General features: G+C 35.7%; 1 protein-coding gene across 1 annotated transcript in view; it reads right to left on the minus strand.

Moving 5' to 3' along the window:
• The window catches only part of CCDC178 (coiled-coil domain containing 178), a 682,244-nt gene that overhangs the window by 372,386 nt on the left and 292,139 nt on the right, over positions 1-17,719 (minus strand). The window contains exon 21 of the mRNA XM_056821069.1: positions 6,993-7,152. Within this exon, the coding sequence (XP_056677047.1) occupies positions 6,993-7,152 (160 nt within the window). The remainder of the gene's footprint in view (positions 1-6,992; positions 7,153-17,719) is intronic.

Genomic DNA, 17,719 nt, shown 5'->3' on the forward strand with positions numbered 1-17,719 from the left:
CTATCACTGACTCAGAACAATGCCCATTTCAAGAAGAGCTCCCTTGGAAGAGAGATGTGATATGAATGTTATTTAAGCTATTACCTGCAAGAGGTCATCATATTTCACTTTTCAGGAAAACAAATTGATCATCATATAAAGATATACTGAGTTATAATGCACATAAGGAAAGAATTCAGCTTAAATATATTCATTAGTTCCATACCTGATTCACAAATAGTAATTAACAATTCTGTAGTAATAATGACTTATTTTTCTCTTTGGGAAAGTTATTCTGGAATTGCCATTTAGTTATTATTTCACCCTAGGCAATCACACAAATAAGTATCGATCCCCCAGATTTACTAAATTACTCTTCTAACATAGCAATCAACCACATAATGGAGAACAAGTTTTCTTACTACCTTCTACTGAAGTGTAGAACAACTAGATGGCTAAGTGGATAGAATGTTTGGCCTGGAATCGGGAAGACCTAAATTCACATTTGGCCTAAAACAGTAGCTATGCTGGGCAAATTATAACCTGTCTGCCTTAATCCTTTGGAGAATAAAATGGCAAACCACTCCAGTATCTTTGCCAAGAAAACTCCACATGGGGTCACAATGAGTTAGACATAACCAAAGACTGAACAACAACTACTGAAGTGTCTATGCTTATTCCATCCCCAACTCCAACTCCTTATAATTAAACTTCTTGAGGACAGGGTTAATGACTTCTATAGCTCCTGGCACAAAGGAAATATGGGTACATGTTTATTGGTGGAAGGATGCCTGTGGAAGGAATGGGGAAGTGACCAAATGAATGCACTACACGAGGTAAGTTTTATATGCCATACTTTCCAATGTTATTAATTCCTATTGAAATCTAGTTCGATAGTCTACTTTCTTACTGGCTATCACCAGAAGCAGTGCATCACTTATACCAGCTAAAGTTAAAACTTATAAAATTGTGATAGTCCCTTTACCTTCATTCCCAACAAATGATATCTTAAGAATTCTCAGTAGCACCTTTGTTGTTGATGATGTTATTCAGTAATTCAATCATGTTGGACTCTCCCTGACCCCAGGGACCATCGCTATCCATAGGGCTTTTTTGGAAAAGGACACCACAGTCATTTGCTGTTTCCTTTTCCATTGGATCCAGTGGATCCTTCTATCAGGCAACAGGCAATTAGAGGTTAAGTGACTTGCTCAGAGTCACATAGCTAGGATTTTCATGGTTCTGAATTTGAACTCAGGTCTTCTTAACTTTAGACCCAGTACTCTATCCATTGAGCCACTTAGCTATCTCCTAGGCATATAGAGGTTAAGCAGCTTGCCCAAGATCACAAAGCTAGAGAGTGTCTAAGAATGAATTTGAACTCATATCTTCCTGACTGAATCCAGTGCTCTAAATCACTGAATCACGGCTGCCTTTTGAAAGCTCCTTATTGCTTCTAAAAGAAAATACAAATTTCTCCATTTAGCTTTTAAGATACCATAATCTGGTCATCCCAGGATGTGCATTTCAGCAAGTTTGCTGCTTCCCAAACTTGACCTTCTACTCACTTCCTCTACTTTGGGGATGTCAACATAGAATCTAGAAGTCCCAAACTTGTAGCCTAGAAAGATTTAGTGATCCCCAGTTTACTTAGTTTGAAGGTGAAAGCCTCAGGTTTGAGGCTGTTCCTGTGGAATCTATCCTCAGGGGAATCTCAGGCTTAACAATTCATTTCAGATGGGGACAAAGCCCAAGCTGAAGTGGAGTAACTCTTCTAGTCTCCAGAAGCCTCTTCCAGCATATCACACCCTCCTTCCCAGGATTGAACTCGGGACCTTCAGCTTTCAAGAGACTAGCATGCTGCCTACTGTGCCAGAGTCACTGGGCTTGGGCTTCTTCCCCCCTCTAAAGTGGATTGTTAAGCCTGAGATTCCCCTCAGGGTGGATTCTCACAAGAACAGGCTCAAACCTGAGTCTTTCACCTTCAAACTAAGTAAACTGGGGATTCCACATTGATTCCACATTGGCAGGGGCATCAATTGGACTCTGTTTCTTATTTTTCTCAGAGGGGATTGAATCAGATAACCAATGGGTTTACTTCCAGCTCTCCATCTATGATTTTATAATCCTTTTATTTCTCTGCCTCTAAGAGCCTCTGAATTCCACATATCTGGAATGAAATCCTTTCTCACTTTTATCTCTAGAATCCTTCAGTTCTTCTCAACTCATGTGCCATCTCATACAATAAGCCTTTCCCACTTCCCTCCAGTTTTTAGGACCTTATTTCTTCTCAAAAATCTTGTTTTAATACATTTCTACCTATCTATCCATCCATCCATCCATCCATCCATCCATCCATCTATCTATCTATCTATCTATCTATCTATCTATCTATCTATCTATCTATCTGAAGCAGTGGGTAGAGATTTGGGCTTGGAATCACAAGGACTCATCTTCATGAGTTCAAATCTGCCTTCAGATACTGTGTGACCCTGAACAAGTCATTCAACCCTGTTTCCTTCAGTTTCCTCATCTGTAAAATGAGCTGAAAAAGAAATGGCAAACCAATTCATTATCTTTGCCAAGAAAATGTGATCATGAAAAGTCACACATGACTGAAAAACAACTGAACAGCCACAAAAGTACTTTTGGTATGCCATAGCAGAACGTGAACCTTTTGAGAGCAAAAAGTATTATAATTATAAATATAATTACTTAGTGTTTTGCATGAGATTAATTAATTTGAATCTTCTAGATTAATCAGTAATACCCAAGAACAATATTTAACTACATAGCTAGAGAGAAGGGTCTCTAATAATTAGGTCCATCAGTCTGGAAATCATACATGTTGCAATTCAGCTTTGAGACCGAGTCGTGTGGGGAGAAGATGAATACATGTAAGCAACTGCTAAGATGAGCAACCTTAATACATACTGTATAAGGCAACTGTGTAACATAACTTTGAATAATGTAACAGAGCCATTAACTTCTAAGAAGCAACATATAGATCAAATAGTTTGTCTTGCAGAAGTAAAAAAATTGTGTGGTTTGTTTCTGAAGCCTACTAGAGAAACTCATGAAGCAAAGGGATCCACAGGAGTCATTTCTATAAACACCAAATAAAAATACTGCTCTTCTCCCTCCAATTTACTACTTTTGATTACTTATTACCTTAGTATTACTTCCACCAAAGTTTGTAAATACCAGGGAGTCTGCCTGTGATGTGTCCTGAGTTTGAATCCTGACAAAAGTAGATACTAATTGTATAACTATGCATATATTATAGTCCTTCTGGGCCCGAGTTTGTTCATCCAAAAAGATGAATAATAATAACAACAAAAATACTGTGAATTTCAAATACTCCACCCTATTCAGACCATTCTTTAGAAGATCAGATTTAGCTATTTCCTGATGAATAATAATAGAGATACTTGGAATAACAGAATCAGGTCTTGGAAACTACATTCTCCACCCTACTCAGTGTAACAAGATTAAGAAGGGCTGCAGCAAACTCAAGATTTAATTATTTGAGAATATGGCCTTCAACAGGCATGTACAAAAAAAGGACAGACCTCTGGGCAGTCCTAGGTCAAGCTAGAGCTACCATTGACACATATGAGACGCAGGAAGTGAGGTAGAGAACTGCCTCTGGAGTTCTTGGGACTTCCTGTGAGGAGGGCTAGAGTTCAGTTTGAGGCTGGTGCTTGGGGTTGGGGGAGCCCCGCAGACTGCTTTCCTTCAGATTGGTCATGTGAGTGGTGAGTGATAAGGACTGATCCCTTTCCCTGTCTTGGCTATCCAAGGCCTTAATGCCCACTTTGGCTCATCCTGAGCCACAGTGGTTCTGAGTTAAACTTCTCTCTCTCTCTCTCTCTCTCTCTCTCTCTCTCTCTCTCTCTCTCTCTCTCTCTCTCTCTCTCTCTCTCTCTGTTTCTCTCTCTCTCTCTCTTCTCTCTCTCTCTCTGTCTCTGTCTCTCTGTCCCTCTCTCTCTGTCTCTCTCTCTCTGTCTCTCTCTCTCTCTCCCTCTAATACTTTCTTCCTCCTATTGTAATTAAAACATCATAAAAATTTGGCAGCTGACTTGAGTGTTTTATTTAGGAATTACATAAGTGAATTCCTTGGCAACCTTAAATTAATATATATCAGTCTTTAAAGTGAAAAAACAACATTTATATATTTCCTACTGTATGCAAAGTTAAGTGATTTATAGATATTATCTTATGTGATCCTTCTTTCAAGCCTGGGAATTAAGTGCTCTTATTATCCCCTAAATACTTCCCATCTTTGAGGAAATAAAGGCAAGAGAGAGGTTAAGTGATTTGCTAGTTAAGTATTTGAAATGGGGTCTAAGTTTAGGTCTTCCTGACTCCAGAGCCAGCACTCTACCCACATAATAACATCTACAGAAGAGATCTCACAGGGTTGTGAGGACAAAATGAAATAATATTTTAAAATGTTCTGCACAGCTTAAAGTATTATAGTCAGTCATTATTATAATCACAAACACCACACTCTAGAAAAAAAAGATGAAAGCCAGAACAATACAGAGGAATGCTCTCTGGATTTGGAGATCTTACAGGTCTTAAATTTAAACCTGAATTTTGAACTTCCTACCTATGTGATTTTGAACTAATAACTTTTGTGGGCCTTGGTTCACTTATAAAATCAAGGAGTTGGACAAAATAATCTCCAAGATCTTTTATGACTCTAATCCTCCAAATTAATTTTTGTGGCATGACAACTAGAATCTAAAATCAATGTCCCTGCTATCTGCTTCTAGAGAAAGAACTACTGGAGTGTGGACGGATGCAAATCAAAGTACACTAGTGTATTTATGGTTTTCTTGTGGGGTTTTGGTTTTATATGAGTATGCTCTTATAGCAACAACCAATATGGAAGTGTATTTTGCATGACAATAAAAATAAAATTAAAAAAGAGTAAAGCAAATGTCCCTTGGGTGTTGGGGGAGGGGAGGGGGAAGGGAGAGAGGTTGGATTCCATTAAGTCAAATGGACATCCAGTTTCCTCCTGCCTTGAAGGGTAAGTAAGTAGAGACACCCATATATGTAGCAGTGGAACTTCAAAGTTTCACTGATAATGGCCACTAGATGGCACCAAGTATTTTTAGTGAAAAAGTCAAACCAATTCTTTGCTCTTTTCTGCACCCTTTTCTTCATATGATAAGCACAATGAGGTTAATAATTCTGAGTGTGTGTAATGACCTCAGTTACAAGCTAGGAACACAAATGATTCACAAGTATTATTATTGATACACGATAGTTGGAAATTTTTGCTTTTACTAATGCTTTCCAATAAGAATGGATGTATAAGAGAGGGAAGGAAAGTGGACTAGCATTTATTTAATGTCTACTATTTATCCATCACTGTGCTAAGTGACTTATAAATATTATCTCATTTGAGTCTCATAACAGCCCGTGAAGGTGGCTCTATTATTATCCCCATTTTGTAGATGAGGTAACTTGGGTAGACCAAAATTAAATTACTTGCCTTGGGTCACATAGTAAATATTTGAAGCTGCACTTGAATTCAGGCCTTCCTTCCTGTCTCTAGGTTCAGTGTTCTAGCCACTATGCCATCTAACTGGCAACAGTACTTAAAAATGTCTTAAGATGTCTTGATTGGCTTCTGAATTGGATAAGTAAAGAAGAGTTGCACAAAATTGTCAGCCTCATTCTCTCTTCCAGACATGTGTGTGTGTTCATATAATTTCTGACAAGAATGACTTTTTTATTTTAAATAATTTATGAAATCCTTACATGGAAATACTTTCATGCATAGAGACAAGAATTCCTTTTCTTTGGACAGATTCTTTCACTTCTAATGATCAGGGTCACATCTATCCTGTTCTTCAACATTTTAGACTATTCTCAATGTCGTTAATTCTACTATAGTTAAATAGTAGAATATAAATATCAGTGGCATATCATCATAAAATAATAATAACTAACACTCATATAAGGCTTTGATTTTGGCAAAATTCTGGATATCTATCAGCAATGTACATACAGTTATATAGAAACCATCTACTTGCATTTCAAATGGATAATGCACAGTCTTCAGTCACTTACTTTCCCACCCCTTAATTTCTTATTTAGAGATGCAAAGAATAAAGAGCTGACCTCAGAGTCAGGAAGATCAAATCCATCAAATCCTTCCTCTGACACTAACTGGCTAGGTGATCCGGGGCATGTAAATTAACCTCTCAATACCCTAGTCAACTCTCTAGGGCTCCCAGAATTCTTTGGTAGAGGGAAGTTCCTTTTCTGGGAATTTCCTGAACTGAAATTAGTGCTCTGGTTCTTAACACCTTTTCACTTTACAAAAAAACTTTCTAGCATATTAATTTCTTAATTAGAGTATTTACTTCTCAAGGATAGGAGCTATTCTTTAGTCAATAACAGCACAAATGAAACACATTGCCTAAGTTTAATCGAAATAATATTATTGCTTCAAAAATGTAATTATAGCACTATCACATATGTCCATGTCATTCAGCAGAGAGATCTTACCAGAGAAATGATAAACAAGAAAAAGCATATTTGGAAACAAATACATTTCACAATTAGGAGACAAATTTGAGATAGTTCCAGACAACTACTGCAATCCATTTCGTTTGTTTTTTTTTTTAACTTTAAAGTCATTGATTCATTTCTTAAACTTTTTAATTTCAAAACTTCCCAGTAATACCCACACACTGATCACTCCCTTATAACAAAGAAAAATAGATAAGCAATACTAACAGTATTTACTATATAACCTGTTGGTACATAGAATAGCAGAGAAGAGGAAATGAATTGGGCCAAAGTAGCAAAGTGAAAGGGCCCATAGGAAGATTTACTGAAAAATCTCTTTTAAAAGTACCAATCTGAGTCAAAAATGTCATTTTTTAAGAATTTCAAGATAAATGCCCCAAATTAGTCAATAAGTTAATTATAAAGATGCTCTACTCATACTTGAAAAGTAAAATAATGTGTTTTTTAATTGCACTCACTGTTATCTTCTTCAGACATTCTTTTCTTGTATTGATGAGATCCTTAAGTACTTTTCTGTCCTGCTCAATTCTGACTTCTAATGTGTTCAAATCACTCGAAAACATATCATAAAGCCTTTTTTTATGCTCTGTTTTATGGTGTACATAGCCATAATGGTCCCTATAAGAAAAAAAGGATTGCATTAACCACTTATCAGTTTTCAAAAAGTGCTAGAAAGGATGAATGGAAAATGAATGGAAAAACTCCCCTTGATTACATTACACTAAAACGTAAATTCTGAAACTATCCAAAAGAAAAGAAAATCTTTTGGGAAATTCCAGTTGTGAAATAACAGAGATTGGAGTAGAAATGACACACGATATTAAGTTCATGGTCTTATTTATTTGTTTGTTTGTTTGTTTGAAACCCTTACCTTCTGTCCTGGAATCAATACTAAGTATCAGTTTCAACACAGAAGGGTTGGGTGATTGAGGTTGAGTGACTTGCCCAGGAACCCAGGTCTTCTCAACTCCAGGCTTGGCTCTCTATCCACTAAGCCACCTAGCAAGCTCTCCCAAGCTCACAGTTTTAGAACTAGACTGCACAACATAAATGATCAAACACAAATCTTTCACTTTACAAACATGGAAACTGAAGCCCTAGGAAGTTAGGGGATTTGTTCAGTGTCATAAAGACTGCTGTTGTAAGTCTTTCATTTCAAAGACAACCAATGACATCACAAGGAGGTGTTCTGCTTTGCAGAGTAGCACAGTCCTCAGCCTCACTCTGTCTTCCAGAGTCATCAAAGTCCAGTAACAAGACAAAGCCAGGACAACTGGCAAAAGCCTGGAATTCTTGGTATCTTCCACATCTGACAAGCTCTTAGGGTTCTCCAATGTCTTGTTTCAGTGGCCTTTAGAGCAATTGGAACAAATTGTTCTCATCTGCCTGTTCTACTGGGAGAAGTCTTTGTGTGCTTGGGGTAGACACATCAATAACCCATCAACTGTTTGGGGTCTGTTACCCCAAACCCAGTTTAAGCCCATCTTAATCCAGTTTAAGCCCATCTGCTGACATGGTTTTACCAGGGTATAACTACTGTGCATTCTATAGCTTTTTGGAGATACAGGTGAGAGGTGGGTGAAAAGTGGATGCCAAAAGTGAATGAGCAACCCTGAAAAGCCCTTGGCAAGCCCTCCTACCTCGGTGCTAGTCCACCCTGGGCTGCTAGGTGATGCCATAGTACACAGAACACTGGCCCTCATGCCAGAGGTGCTGATGCTCCCTGAGGTACTAAGAATTAGAGCTGAACTTGGAACCCAGGTTCTTTGATTCCAGAGCCAGTGGGTCCATAAGATATTGCTGTTGATACTGTACTTGGATTGGTTTCCTTTATCGGTTTATGTGTTTTTCTCTATGCATTTAAAAACATTATTCTGGGAATAGGAAAAGGCTTCACTAAACTGTCAAATGAGCCTATCACACACACACACACACACACACACACACACACACACACACACACACACACACAAAGCTGAAAGGAAATCAAGTTCTTGAGAGAAGGGAAGTTTCTGGTGCAATATACTTTTTAATGAATGAAAGGAATCATCCACATAGAATTGCCAGATAGTGACCAAGCCAAGGTGGTAACTCAGACAGTGAATATCCATTGGGTAAGGGGTTTCTTGTTCAGTGACCCCTTTACCTAAAGTATCTTTACCTTCTGGGGAAAGTTAATCACGAGGTGGTCTTAGTCTTGGTGGGACTCCACACATCACATGGAAAAGGGGACAAAGACAGGAAAGCTTTTTTTTTTTTGGAAGGCTTTGCTTATAGTAACCCTATGTTCCGTCCCTCTCTTACAGAAGTTGATGAGCTATTTGAGAACCTTGTGTATTTTGTGTGTATGTATATATGTATATATATATTAATATCTTTGCTATTTATCATATACATATATATATAGTAAGATAAAATAAAAGGATATCCTATACCCTAACCCCATGAAAAACAAACCAATTGGAATGCTCTTCCTCTTCATCTCTGCCTATTGGCTCTCTTTACTGCCAGCTAAAATCCCACCTTTTACTTTTATGAATTGCTTTAATATCAATGCCTTTTCTCTATTCCTTGCTTCCAATTCATCCTATATATAGCATATCTGTACGTGGTTGTTGTCATGTTGTCTCTCTCACATTAGATTAGGGATCAGAGATGTCTTTGGCTTTTTCTTATATCCCTGATACTTGGCACAATGCCTGGCACAGAGTAGGTGGTTAATAATTGTTTACTGACCAACTTGACAACTTTTCACTCTATCAATCAGAATAACACTGAAAGCAGCAAAGGAGATGATGGGAAAGGAAGTCATAGCAAAAGATACAATGCCAATACAGTGTGCCAGGCCTGGGGTTGGGAGGACCTGAGTTCAGATCTGGTCTCAGACATTTTCTAGCTATGTGACTCTGGGAAAGTTGCCTAGTCCTGAACCTCTCTTCTGCTTTGGAAACAATACTTAGTACTGATTCTAAGACAAAAAGTAAGGGTTAAAAACAAACAAAAAAGATATGGTGTAAATAAAAAGCCTCCAAGAAAGGGAAAAGAGTCAAATGGCAATGAAGAAGGAAGGGAAGAGTCAGCCACTATCTTGTTATCCAGGTCAATAGCCTTCTTTATTAATGTAGATAATTTAGCAGACCGAAATGAAGAATTCAGTCTTTCTAGTAACTGGAGCCAACACTGATATTCCTTCATCATGACGTCGAAGAATAATTCAAGAACCACCTGGCACTTAAGTCTGTGTCTAATAACTACAGTGTTCCTGAAGGCAATGCTAGGGGAGCACAAATTCATTCAGATGCTGCCAAGTTGAAAAGGTTTCAAGTAAGACTATCATGAAATTCTCAAAGGTCAGTTTGATCACCAATAGAATTCCAGAACTGGCAGTGTTGACACTTATACTTAGGAGGGGTCACTACCAGTACTGCTGGAAGGAGCCCTGCTTGGGGGCAGTGACTCTTTTGTTGTATCCTTGTGCTCCTGGTACAGTGACTTTTATGTGGTAGCTGTAGTGGTAGTAGTAATTAGCATTTATGCATCAACATAAAGCTTCCAAAGTGCTTTGCAGGCAAGATCTCTTTTGGCCTTCACAGCAATCCCATAAAATTACTGTTATAGATGAAGAAATTGAACCAGGATGTGATTTAGTGATTAGAGGTCACACAAACATTAAGTATCTGGAGATGGATTCATATATATCTATATTTTTCATCATTTCCCTGATTTGATGTCTACCACTCTATCCACTAAAATGTCTCTTGAATGAGAACTAGTTCATATTTCATATGGATGGAGAAAATGTTCTGTTGATATATACTGTTTGCTAAAGGATGTTTTCTATCTATAAGTCTGATACTGAAAGAGAGCCATTCCTCTAGAAATGCAAGAGGCCCTATAGATATGCCACATACCTTATGCCCCAATCCTAGGGGAGTTAATCCATTCACCTTTTGGGCTTGATCTCAAGGAGACCTGCTCTAAATTAGAAAATGAATGAGCCAGTACTCAAGCTTTAGTCCTTTGTATCTAGCTGGCCCCAAAACACTTTTCATCCCCTTGTTCAGGAATCATCCAAAAGAATGGGAGAGGTGAGAAAAGGAATATATCAAAATATGGAGACTTAAAAGAAAAGATCTTAATCCACTGAAAGGAAGGATTCTCACCCCATGAAGGAAAAGGTATATTATTGGTAATAGGAGGGAGTTGATGAATAGAGAAACCAAATCTTCTGAGAGGGTGTTGTGCCTTCATCAATTACATCAGGGGAAGGGAAGCTGGAGCTCCTAAAGAAAGCCAGTATCTAAAATGATGGACTTGAACACTCAGATGCAGAGTCAATGAAGAGTATGAGCACAAGAGGGCAAGAGTTCACCTAAGACCACATGTTTTAGGACACATGATCATTCTGACCTGCAACAATGCTTCTGTTATCACTGCCTCTGTTTAACTGATATTTCTAAGGGTGAGGCAACAAAGGTTGAGGCTACAGAGGAAGAAAAGACTTAGATCTACAAGGCAATAACTTTAGAAAAGAGTTGGAAGAGGGAGTTCAAATGAAACTTTACAAGGGACTTTAATTCTACATGGAACACAAATAGATTAAGCAATAAAGTAAGCACATAGACTATAAATCAAAGAATAAATGTTTAGGATTGAAAAGGAAGAGAATTAACAATGAAGGCTAGAAATCTTTCTTGGAAAAAGTTTAAAATATTAAGCAATAAACATTTATTAAACACCTGCTGCATGCCTCCATAAGGGCAGCTAGCTGGAGCAATGGATGAGTATTGGGTCTAGGGCCAGGAAGACTACTCTTCATGAGTTCAAGTCTGTTCTCAGATAATTACTAGCTGTGTGACCCTGGGCAAGTCACTTAACACTATTTGTCTCAGTTTCCTCATCTGTAAAATGGGCTGGAAAAGGAAATAGCAAATCATTCCAGTATCTTTGCCTAGAAAACCCCAAATAAGGTTGTGAAGATTCAGACATGATTTTTTCGTTTACAGATTTTTTTTTTTAACTACAGCACAACAATGTACCTTGATGGCTTTGCCCTATACAGTAGTAGAGTAATAGGGAAGGTACAGGGTGAAAGGGTTTAAGGGGGAAGATAATAAATTCTGGTTTGGACATATTGAGTTTAAGATGTTTACTATACACTCATTTCAAGATGCCTGAAAGGCACTTCTAGATGCAAGATCAGAAGTCAGTAAAGAGATGAGGATAGGAAAGGTAGATTTGAGAATCATCTATGGAGAGATGATTTCTAATCCAAGGGAGCTGTTGATTTCAGGGACAAAAGTAGCATAGAACGAAAAGAGAAGATAACCTAACAAAGAAGAACCTTGAGGCACACCTAGGGTTAAAGGACATGATATGGAGGAGAATACAGTAAAGGAGGCAGAAAAGGAAAGGTCAGGTAGGAAGGAAGGAAGCCTGTAGAGAGTAGAGTCCCAAAAACATAGAAAGAAGGCTGCAGATAAGTCAAGAAGAATGAGGACTGAAAAAAAAACATTGAATTTGGGAGGATTTTTAATTAAATAATTAACTGAAATGGGAACAGGAAGAAGGATTAGATGAAAGCAAGAAACAGGAAGAAACAAACAAAAGAATGTACAAATGAGTGTTTCCTAACTATTACAGACCATAAAATAATAAAAATATTACTATTTTGGTGACCATAAAAGACACAGACTAACATGAAGATATAATGATAATGTCTAAAATAATGAGACTTTTAAACAAATCACATAAAATTAAGTGAAATATATTGATAATAATGAGAGAATATGTCAAAATTTGGGGGAAGCAGCTAAGCAAACCACAGATAAAAATATCATAACCCTACAAACATATTAAAAAACACAAAAGGAAATAATTAATTGAATATTTGTTAAGATGTGAATGTTAAAAAAATTTAAAAACCTAAAATGAGCACAAAATGAATCTTCAAAATTATAGAAGAAATAGGTAAGTTGGATATAGAGTTTATTTTTAAAATAACAAATTTGGTTCTTTAAAGAGGCTTACTAAATTCTTAAAAATTAGCAAATTTGATTTTTAAAAGCAGAGGAAAGAAAATTAATTCAACAAATTAAGAAATAAACAAAGTGAAGCTACTAAAAAGATAAAAGAAATAAAATAATTTTCAGAAAATACTATGCAGTTTTATTCCACTAAAACTGAAAACACAAAAGAAATAAGGAATACTCTTCAACAATATAAAATATTTAAAATAATATAATAAGTGGAGATCCTAAACAATCCACTCTGAAAAGAAATTAAAACTATATAATATATATGTAAAACATAACTACCAATGGAGGGCATATATAGGAAAATTCTATGATGCCATAAAGAAAAATTAATATTTATATAAATTATTCTAAAAAATGGAGAAACAAAGTATTTGGCCAATCCCTTTTATTAGGCAAATATAGTTCTAATGCCTAAAGCAGGCAAAAATAAAGCCACATTGGAGAATTATTGACTAATATAATAAATATTCATTCAAAAATGTTAAATAAAATCCTGTTATTATATTATAGTGATTCATCCAAGAAATGATTATTTCTTGCCAAGTTGAACTTATGTCAGGGATACAAGGATGGTTCAACATTAGAAAAATAATCAACATAATCATGTTAAAAGAAATAAAAGCTATACCTCATGATTATCTCAATAGATTTTTTAAAAAAAATTTATAAAGTACAACATTAATTCATGCTAAAAATTCTACATAGTATAATAATATGTTTTTAAAAAGCAGAATAAAAATATCTATCTAAAACCAAAAACAAGCATCATGTGCAATAGGGATACAATAGAACTTTTCTCAATAAATACAGACTAAAACAAAGATGCAAAGATGTCTAATCTCTTCAATATGATTTGATCTTTGGGAAATGCTAGAAAAATCAATAAGAGCAAAAAGAAAGAAAGGTAAAAATCAGAAAACAAACAATCCTTATTTGCTGATGACAAAATGATTAACTTAGAAATTGGTAGGGAATCAGCAAAAAATACTAATTGAAACAACTAATAGCTTCGGCAAAATAGCAGGTTAAAAAACAAATTCATAAAACTCAACAGCATTTTGGGGACAACTAGGTGACTTAGTGGATTGAGAGCCAGGCCTAGAGATGGGAAGTCCTGGGTTCAAATCTGTTCTCAATCACTTCCAAGCTTTATCACTCTGGGCTAGTCACTTTACCCCAACCACCTAGCCCTTACTGCTTTTCATAGAACCAAAACACAATATTGACTATAAGATGGAAGGTAATAGTTTAAATTTTTTTCAATCAATAGCATTTCAATAAAGTAATAACAAAATCTAAGAGATAATAATAGAAATGGAAAATTCCATTAAAACAACTATACAAAATGCATAAAAAATTTTAGGAGTCATTCTTCAAAGCCCACTTGGTACCTTCATGGATTCAATTACAAAATGATCCTTAAAGAAATAAAGAACAACTTAAATCATTGCAGGAATATTCAATGCTCATGGCTATGCCATGTCAATATAACAAAAATGACAATGCAACCTAAATTAGCTTGCAGATTTGGTACTATAATAAAATTCAAAGACATTTACAGCAATACACAAAATAATAAACATTTATTTAGTGGAACAAAAGATCTAAAATGTCAAGAAAACTAATTTTAAAAATTAAGAATATAATATACTTCAGTAACTGATGGGAACTCATCCTTTTATTTGGCAAATATGTGTAATACCAAGCCATATATTGCAATTTCCATCAGTGAATGATGTGCAATTGTTTCAGTGGAATGTTGTTAAAGGTGCTTACAATATATCAAAATTTATAAACTATTCTGGGTGTATATCTGTCATATCAAGGCTGGAATGGTAAAAGAAGAATTCTTTCCCTTTTAAATTTTACTTGTATTATTTTTTAACCCTTACTTTCTGTCTTAGAATCAATACCATATGTTGGTTCTAAGGCAGAAAAATGGCAAGGGCTAGGTAATGGGGGTTAAGTGACTTGCCCAGGGTCATGAAGCAAGGAAGTGTCTGAGGCCAGAATTGAATATAGGACTACTTGTCTTCAAGCCTGGATCTTAATCCACTGAGCAATTTAGCTGCCCCCTCCTTTCATTATTCTGAAAGCAGAATATAATAGATGAGATAAAAATAAGGACTTTATTTTTATTTTAGAAATATTCTAAATTTGTTTTTTATATCTGACACACTAGAAAGTTTTATTGAAAATCTTGAGCTAAAATTGGAGATCCCTTACATTTTGATATGTGCAGTGCTTACTATAGATTCACCAAAAGCTATGGGTCCAACTCAGCTTTTTCATGGGCAGCACTATGTCCCTGTAGCTGTCAATAATATCTGGAAAACAACTTACATTTTGCTTCTGATGGAACATTTTTCACTAGTCTTTTTGTTTCTACAAATGATCATCAAGTAGTTATTTGTACTTTCCTTTTTCATTATGGACCTGTTTCAGTGACATAGTGACATACTTTATTTCAAGTCTCTTTCTTGTTGACTATTTTTTAAAAGTGCTTGATCTGACAGAGTAGAATACTTCCATGAAGTAACTCCTCCAAATTGTGTTGCCAATGCATATGCTAAGATAACAGAAAAGTCCTCCATAGATATAACTGCAGCAACAGATATACTTTGATTAGCAATGACAAACAACAGATTGAGTAGAAAGATGAATGGTCAACAATGATATTTGCCACCGTCATGTAAGATATCCTAAACCAAATACAAAGGGAAGTGGAATTTCCTTTTGATGTTGGGATTTTTCAGATGGTCCTGTTGATGAATAAAATGTTGCCAGGTGTATAAAGTCTCCCAGTATTATAGCATATCTTCAATGAAATTCATAATTGTAATTTTTACCCAGGAAAAAAATCTAATAGATGAAGAACTCCTATCTTCCATATTTTGGTAGTCAAGAGCTAGAGAATCAGTTCATTGATTTAGTCCATCGCTACATATAATTTGGAAAGGAGGTCTGAGAACTGAATTGGAAGAATATTCTGCATTGCATTTGAAGGAATGTATAGTATTCTCAAGCATCCCATGCAACTCTCTGAAATAAAAATCCAGTTTTTTTTTTTGTAGCACCATTCTCCATATGATGCTATGTAACTGTAAATAATTCAACCACACAGTCTCAAAAGAGTCAAAATGGTGGTTGATCCAAGAAGCATGTTAAGAGAAGCATAGTGACTGCATTTTAGTTCCAACAATGATTTATGTGCAAAAAATGCCATTAAAACTATCGTAAGGGAAATGATTGGATGATAAGATTTAGTTAAGTAGCAAGATATATGAGATGGATCACCTAAGTATTTGACAGGATCCTTGGGAATGTTAAAAACAAGCAAATCCTCCTGCATATTAGGCAGATCATCCAAGAGCATTTATGGGAAGACAGGAACAAAAATTGCATTGGATGAGATAACAGATGAGCTATGATGTGCCTCAATATAGGGGACATTCATGTTGAGGAAATCATGCATGCACCAAAATAATTAATTCTAAGAATAGAAACAGGTAGACAACTGAAATAACTAGTGTTATCCAAAGGTTTCTTGATAAATAACTTGAAGGAAATCTAAGATCCCTAAAATTGTACCAGATCAGAAATACATGTAAAAGTGCCTGAAGGTATGGGTACCTGCAGATAACCAGCAACTGTGTTCTAAAGTCCAACAGAGAGCAGGGGTCATAGCAAAGGTCGAACACACTTACTTTCCCATGATTTTTCTATTTCTCTGAGGAAAACAATTTCACAGTCAACCAAGACAGTCAATGGTCAGACAGAGAGAGAACAAAAAGTATTCTATTCCTGGCCCATGAGTGTCCTTGTTTCTTTCCTTCTTATCAAGGACCTGAGTGAACCATGTGGACCCTATGATGTTACTGCTTGAAGAGCTATCTTTTCAGTTATGGGTATGATCCAATTTCTGTCTTATAAGAACATTTTATTCAATTAAGAAAACTGTGAGAAAATAAAATGTTTTGTTTGAACCTAGCCATGCGATTAGAAAGCTAGACTAACTCTTCCTGTTGCTTAGAGACTCAACTAATGACCTAGATTATACTGACCAAAACTCAGTCATATCTGAAGATTGATGCAAGGAGTTTTATAAGTCTTATCTAGAAGCTGGCCCCATACCAGTCAATCAATTAATGCTTCCTCATTCCTTTGATTGAATACAGACACTTGAGGGGAGTAGAACATCTCTTTTCATGATTTCAGGAAATTGCCCCAGTTAACTCATCCTCCTTCCAACTCAAAAAAAAACAAAACCCTTAATTTTTCCTTCACTTAGAAATCAGGTTGCTTACTCCTATATTTTGGTTTATATTCTGCTAATTGTTTGCCTTGAATATTTAAAAATCTGTCCTGTATTTGTAGTCCAGTGCCAAACTGAAGAGACCTGGTACCAATTTCCTATGCAGTTGGAATGCATTTTTTAATAAACTCATATACTCAGAAGCTTCAACCTTGCTTTCCTCAGACTTCAGATTTCACTCATCACAGTATCCATTTTGAGTAATTCTACTTTATATCATAATTTCTCTTCCTTCATATTTTTTTACTTTTCCTTTTTTATTAAACCCTTATCTTCTATTTTAGAATTGATACTAAATATTGGTTCCAAGGCAGAAGAGAGGCAAGGGCCAGGCAATTGGGGTTAAATGACTTGCCCAGGGTCACACAACTAAAAAATTGTCTGAGTCTAGATTTGGATCCAAACTCTAGGACTAGTACTTTATTCACTGTTCTAACTAGCTACCCCTTTCAATTTTCTCTCAGAATTCTAAATCTTTATTTACTTCAAGTGAAATTTGTCATTATTTTATCTAATTCTATAAAGCATTCATTTATTAGTTTTATGGCATAGCTCCAAATCTATAAATTAATTATGATATTATTATTTTTATGATGCTGGCTTAGCTCAGCTTTGAGTAATGTATTAACCTCCTGTTGTTAAATTTATTCATTATTTCTTTAAAAAGTATTTTGTCATTCTATCTATATAGGTATTAAAAGTGCCTTGTAAGACTGACTTCTATATATTTTTTGTTGTGTTTTGTGTGTGGTAGATGGGATTTTCCTTTTCAATTATTTCCTTTTAGATTTTGATATTGCCCTTTTGAAATCCTATGGGTATAATGGTTTTA

This window comes from Monodelphis domestica, chromosome 3, assembly GCF_027887165.1.
Source record: "Monodelphis domestica isolate mMonDom1 chromosome 3, mMonDom1.pri, whole genome shotgun sequence".
NCBI lineage: Eukaryota > Metazoa > Chordata > Mammalia > Didelphimorphia > Didelphidae > Monodelphis > Monodelphis domestica.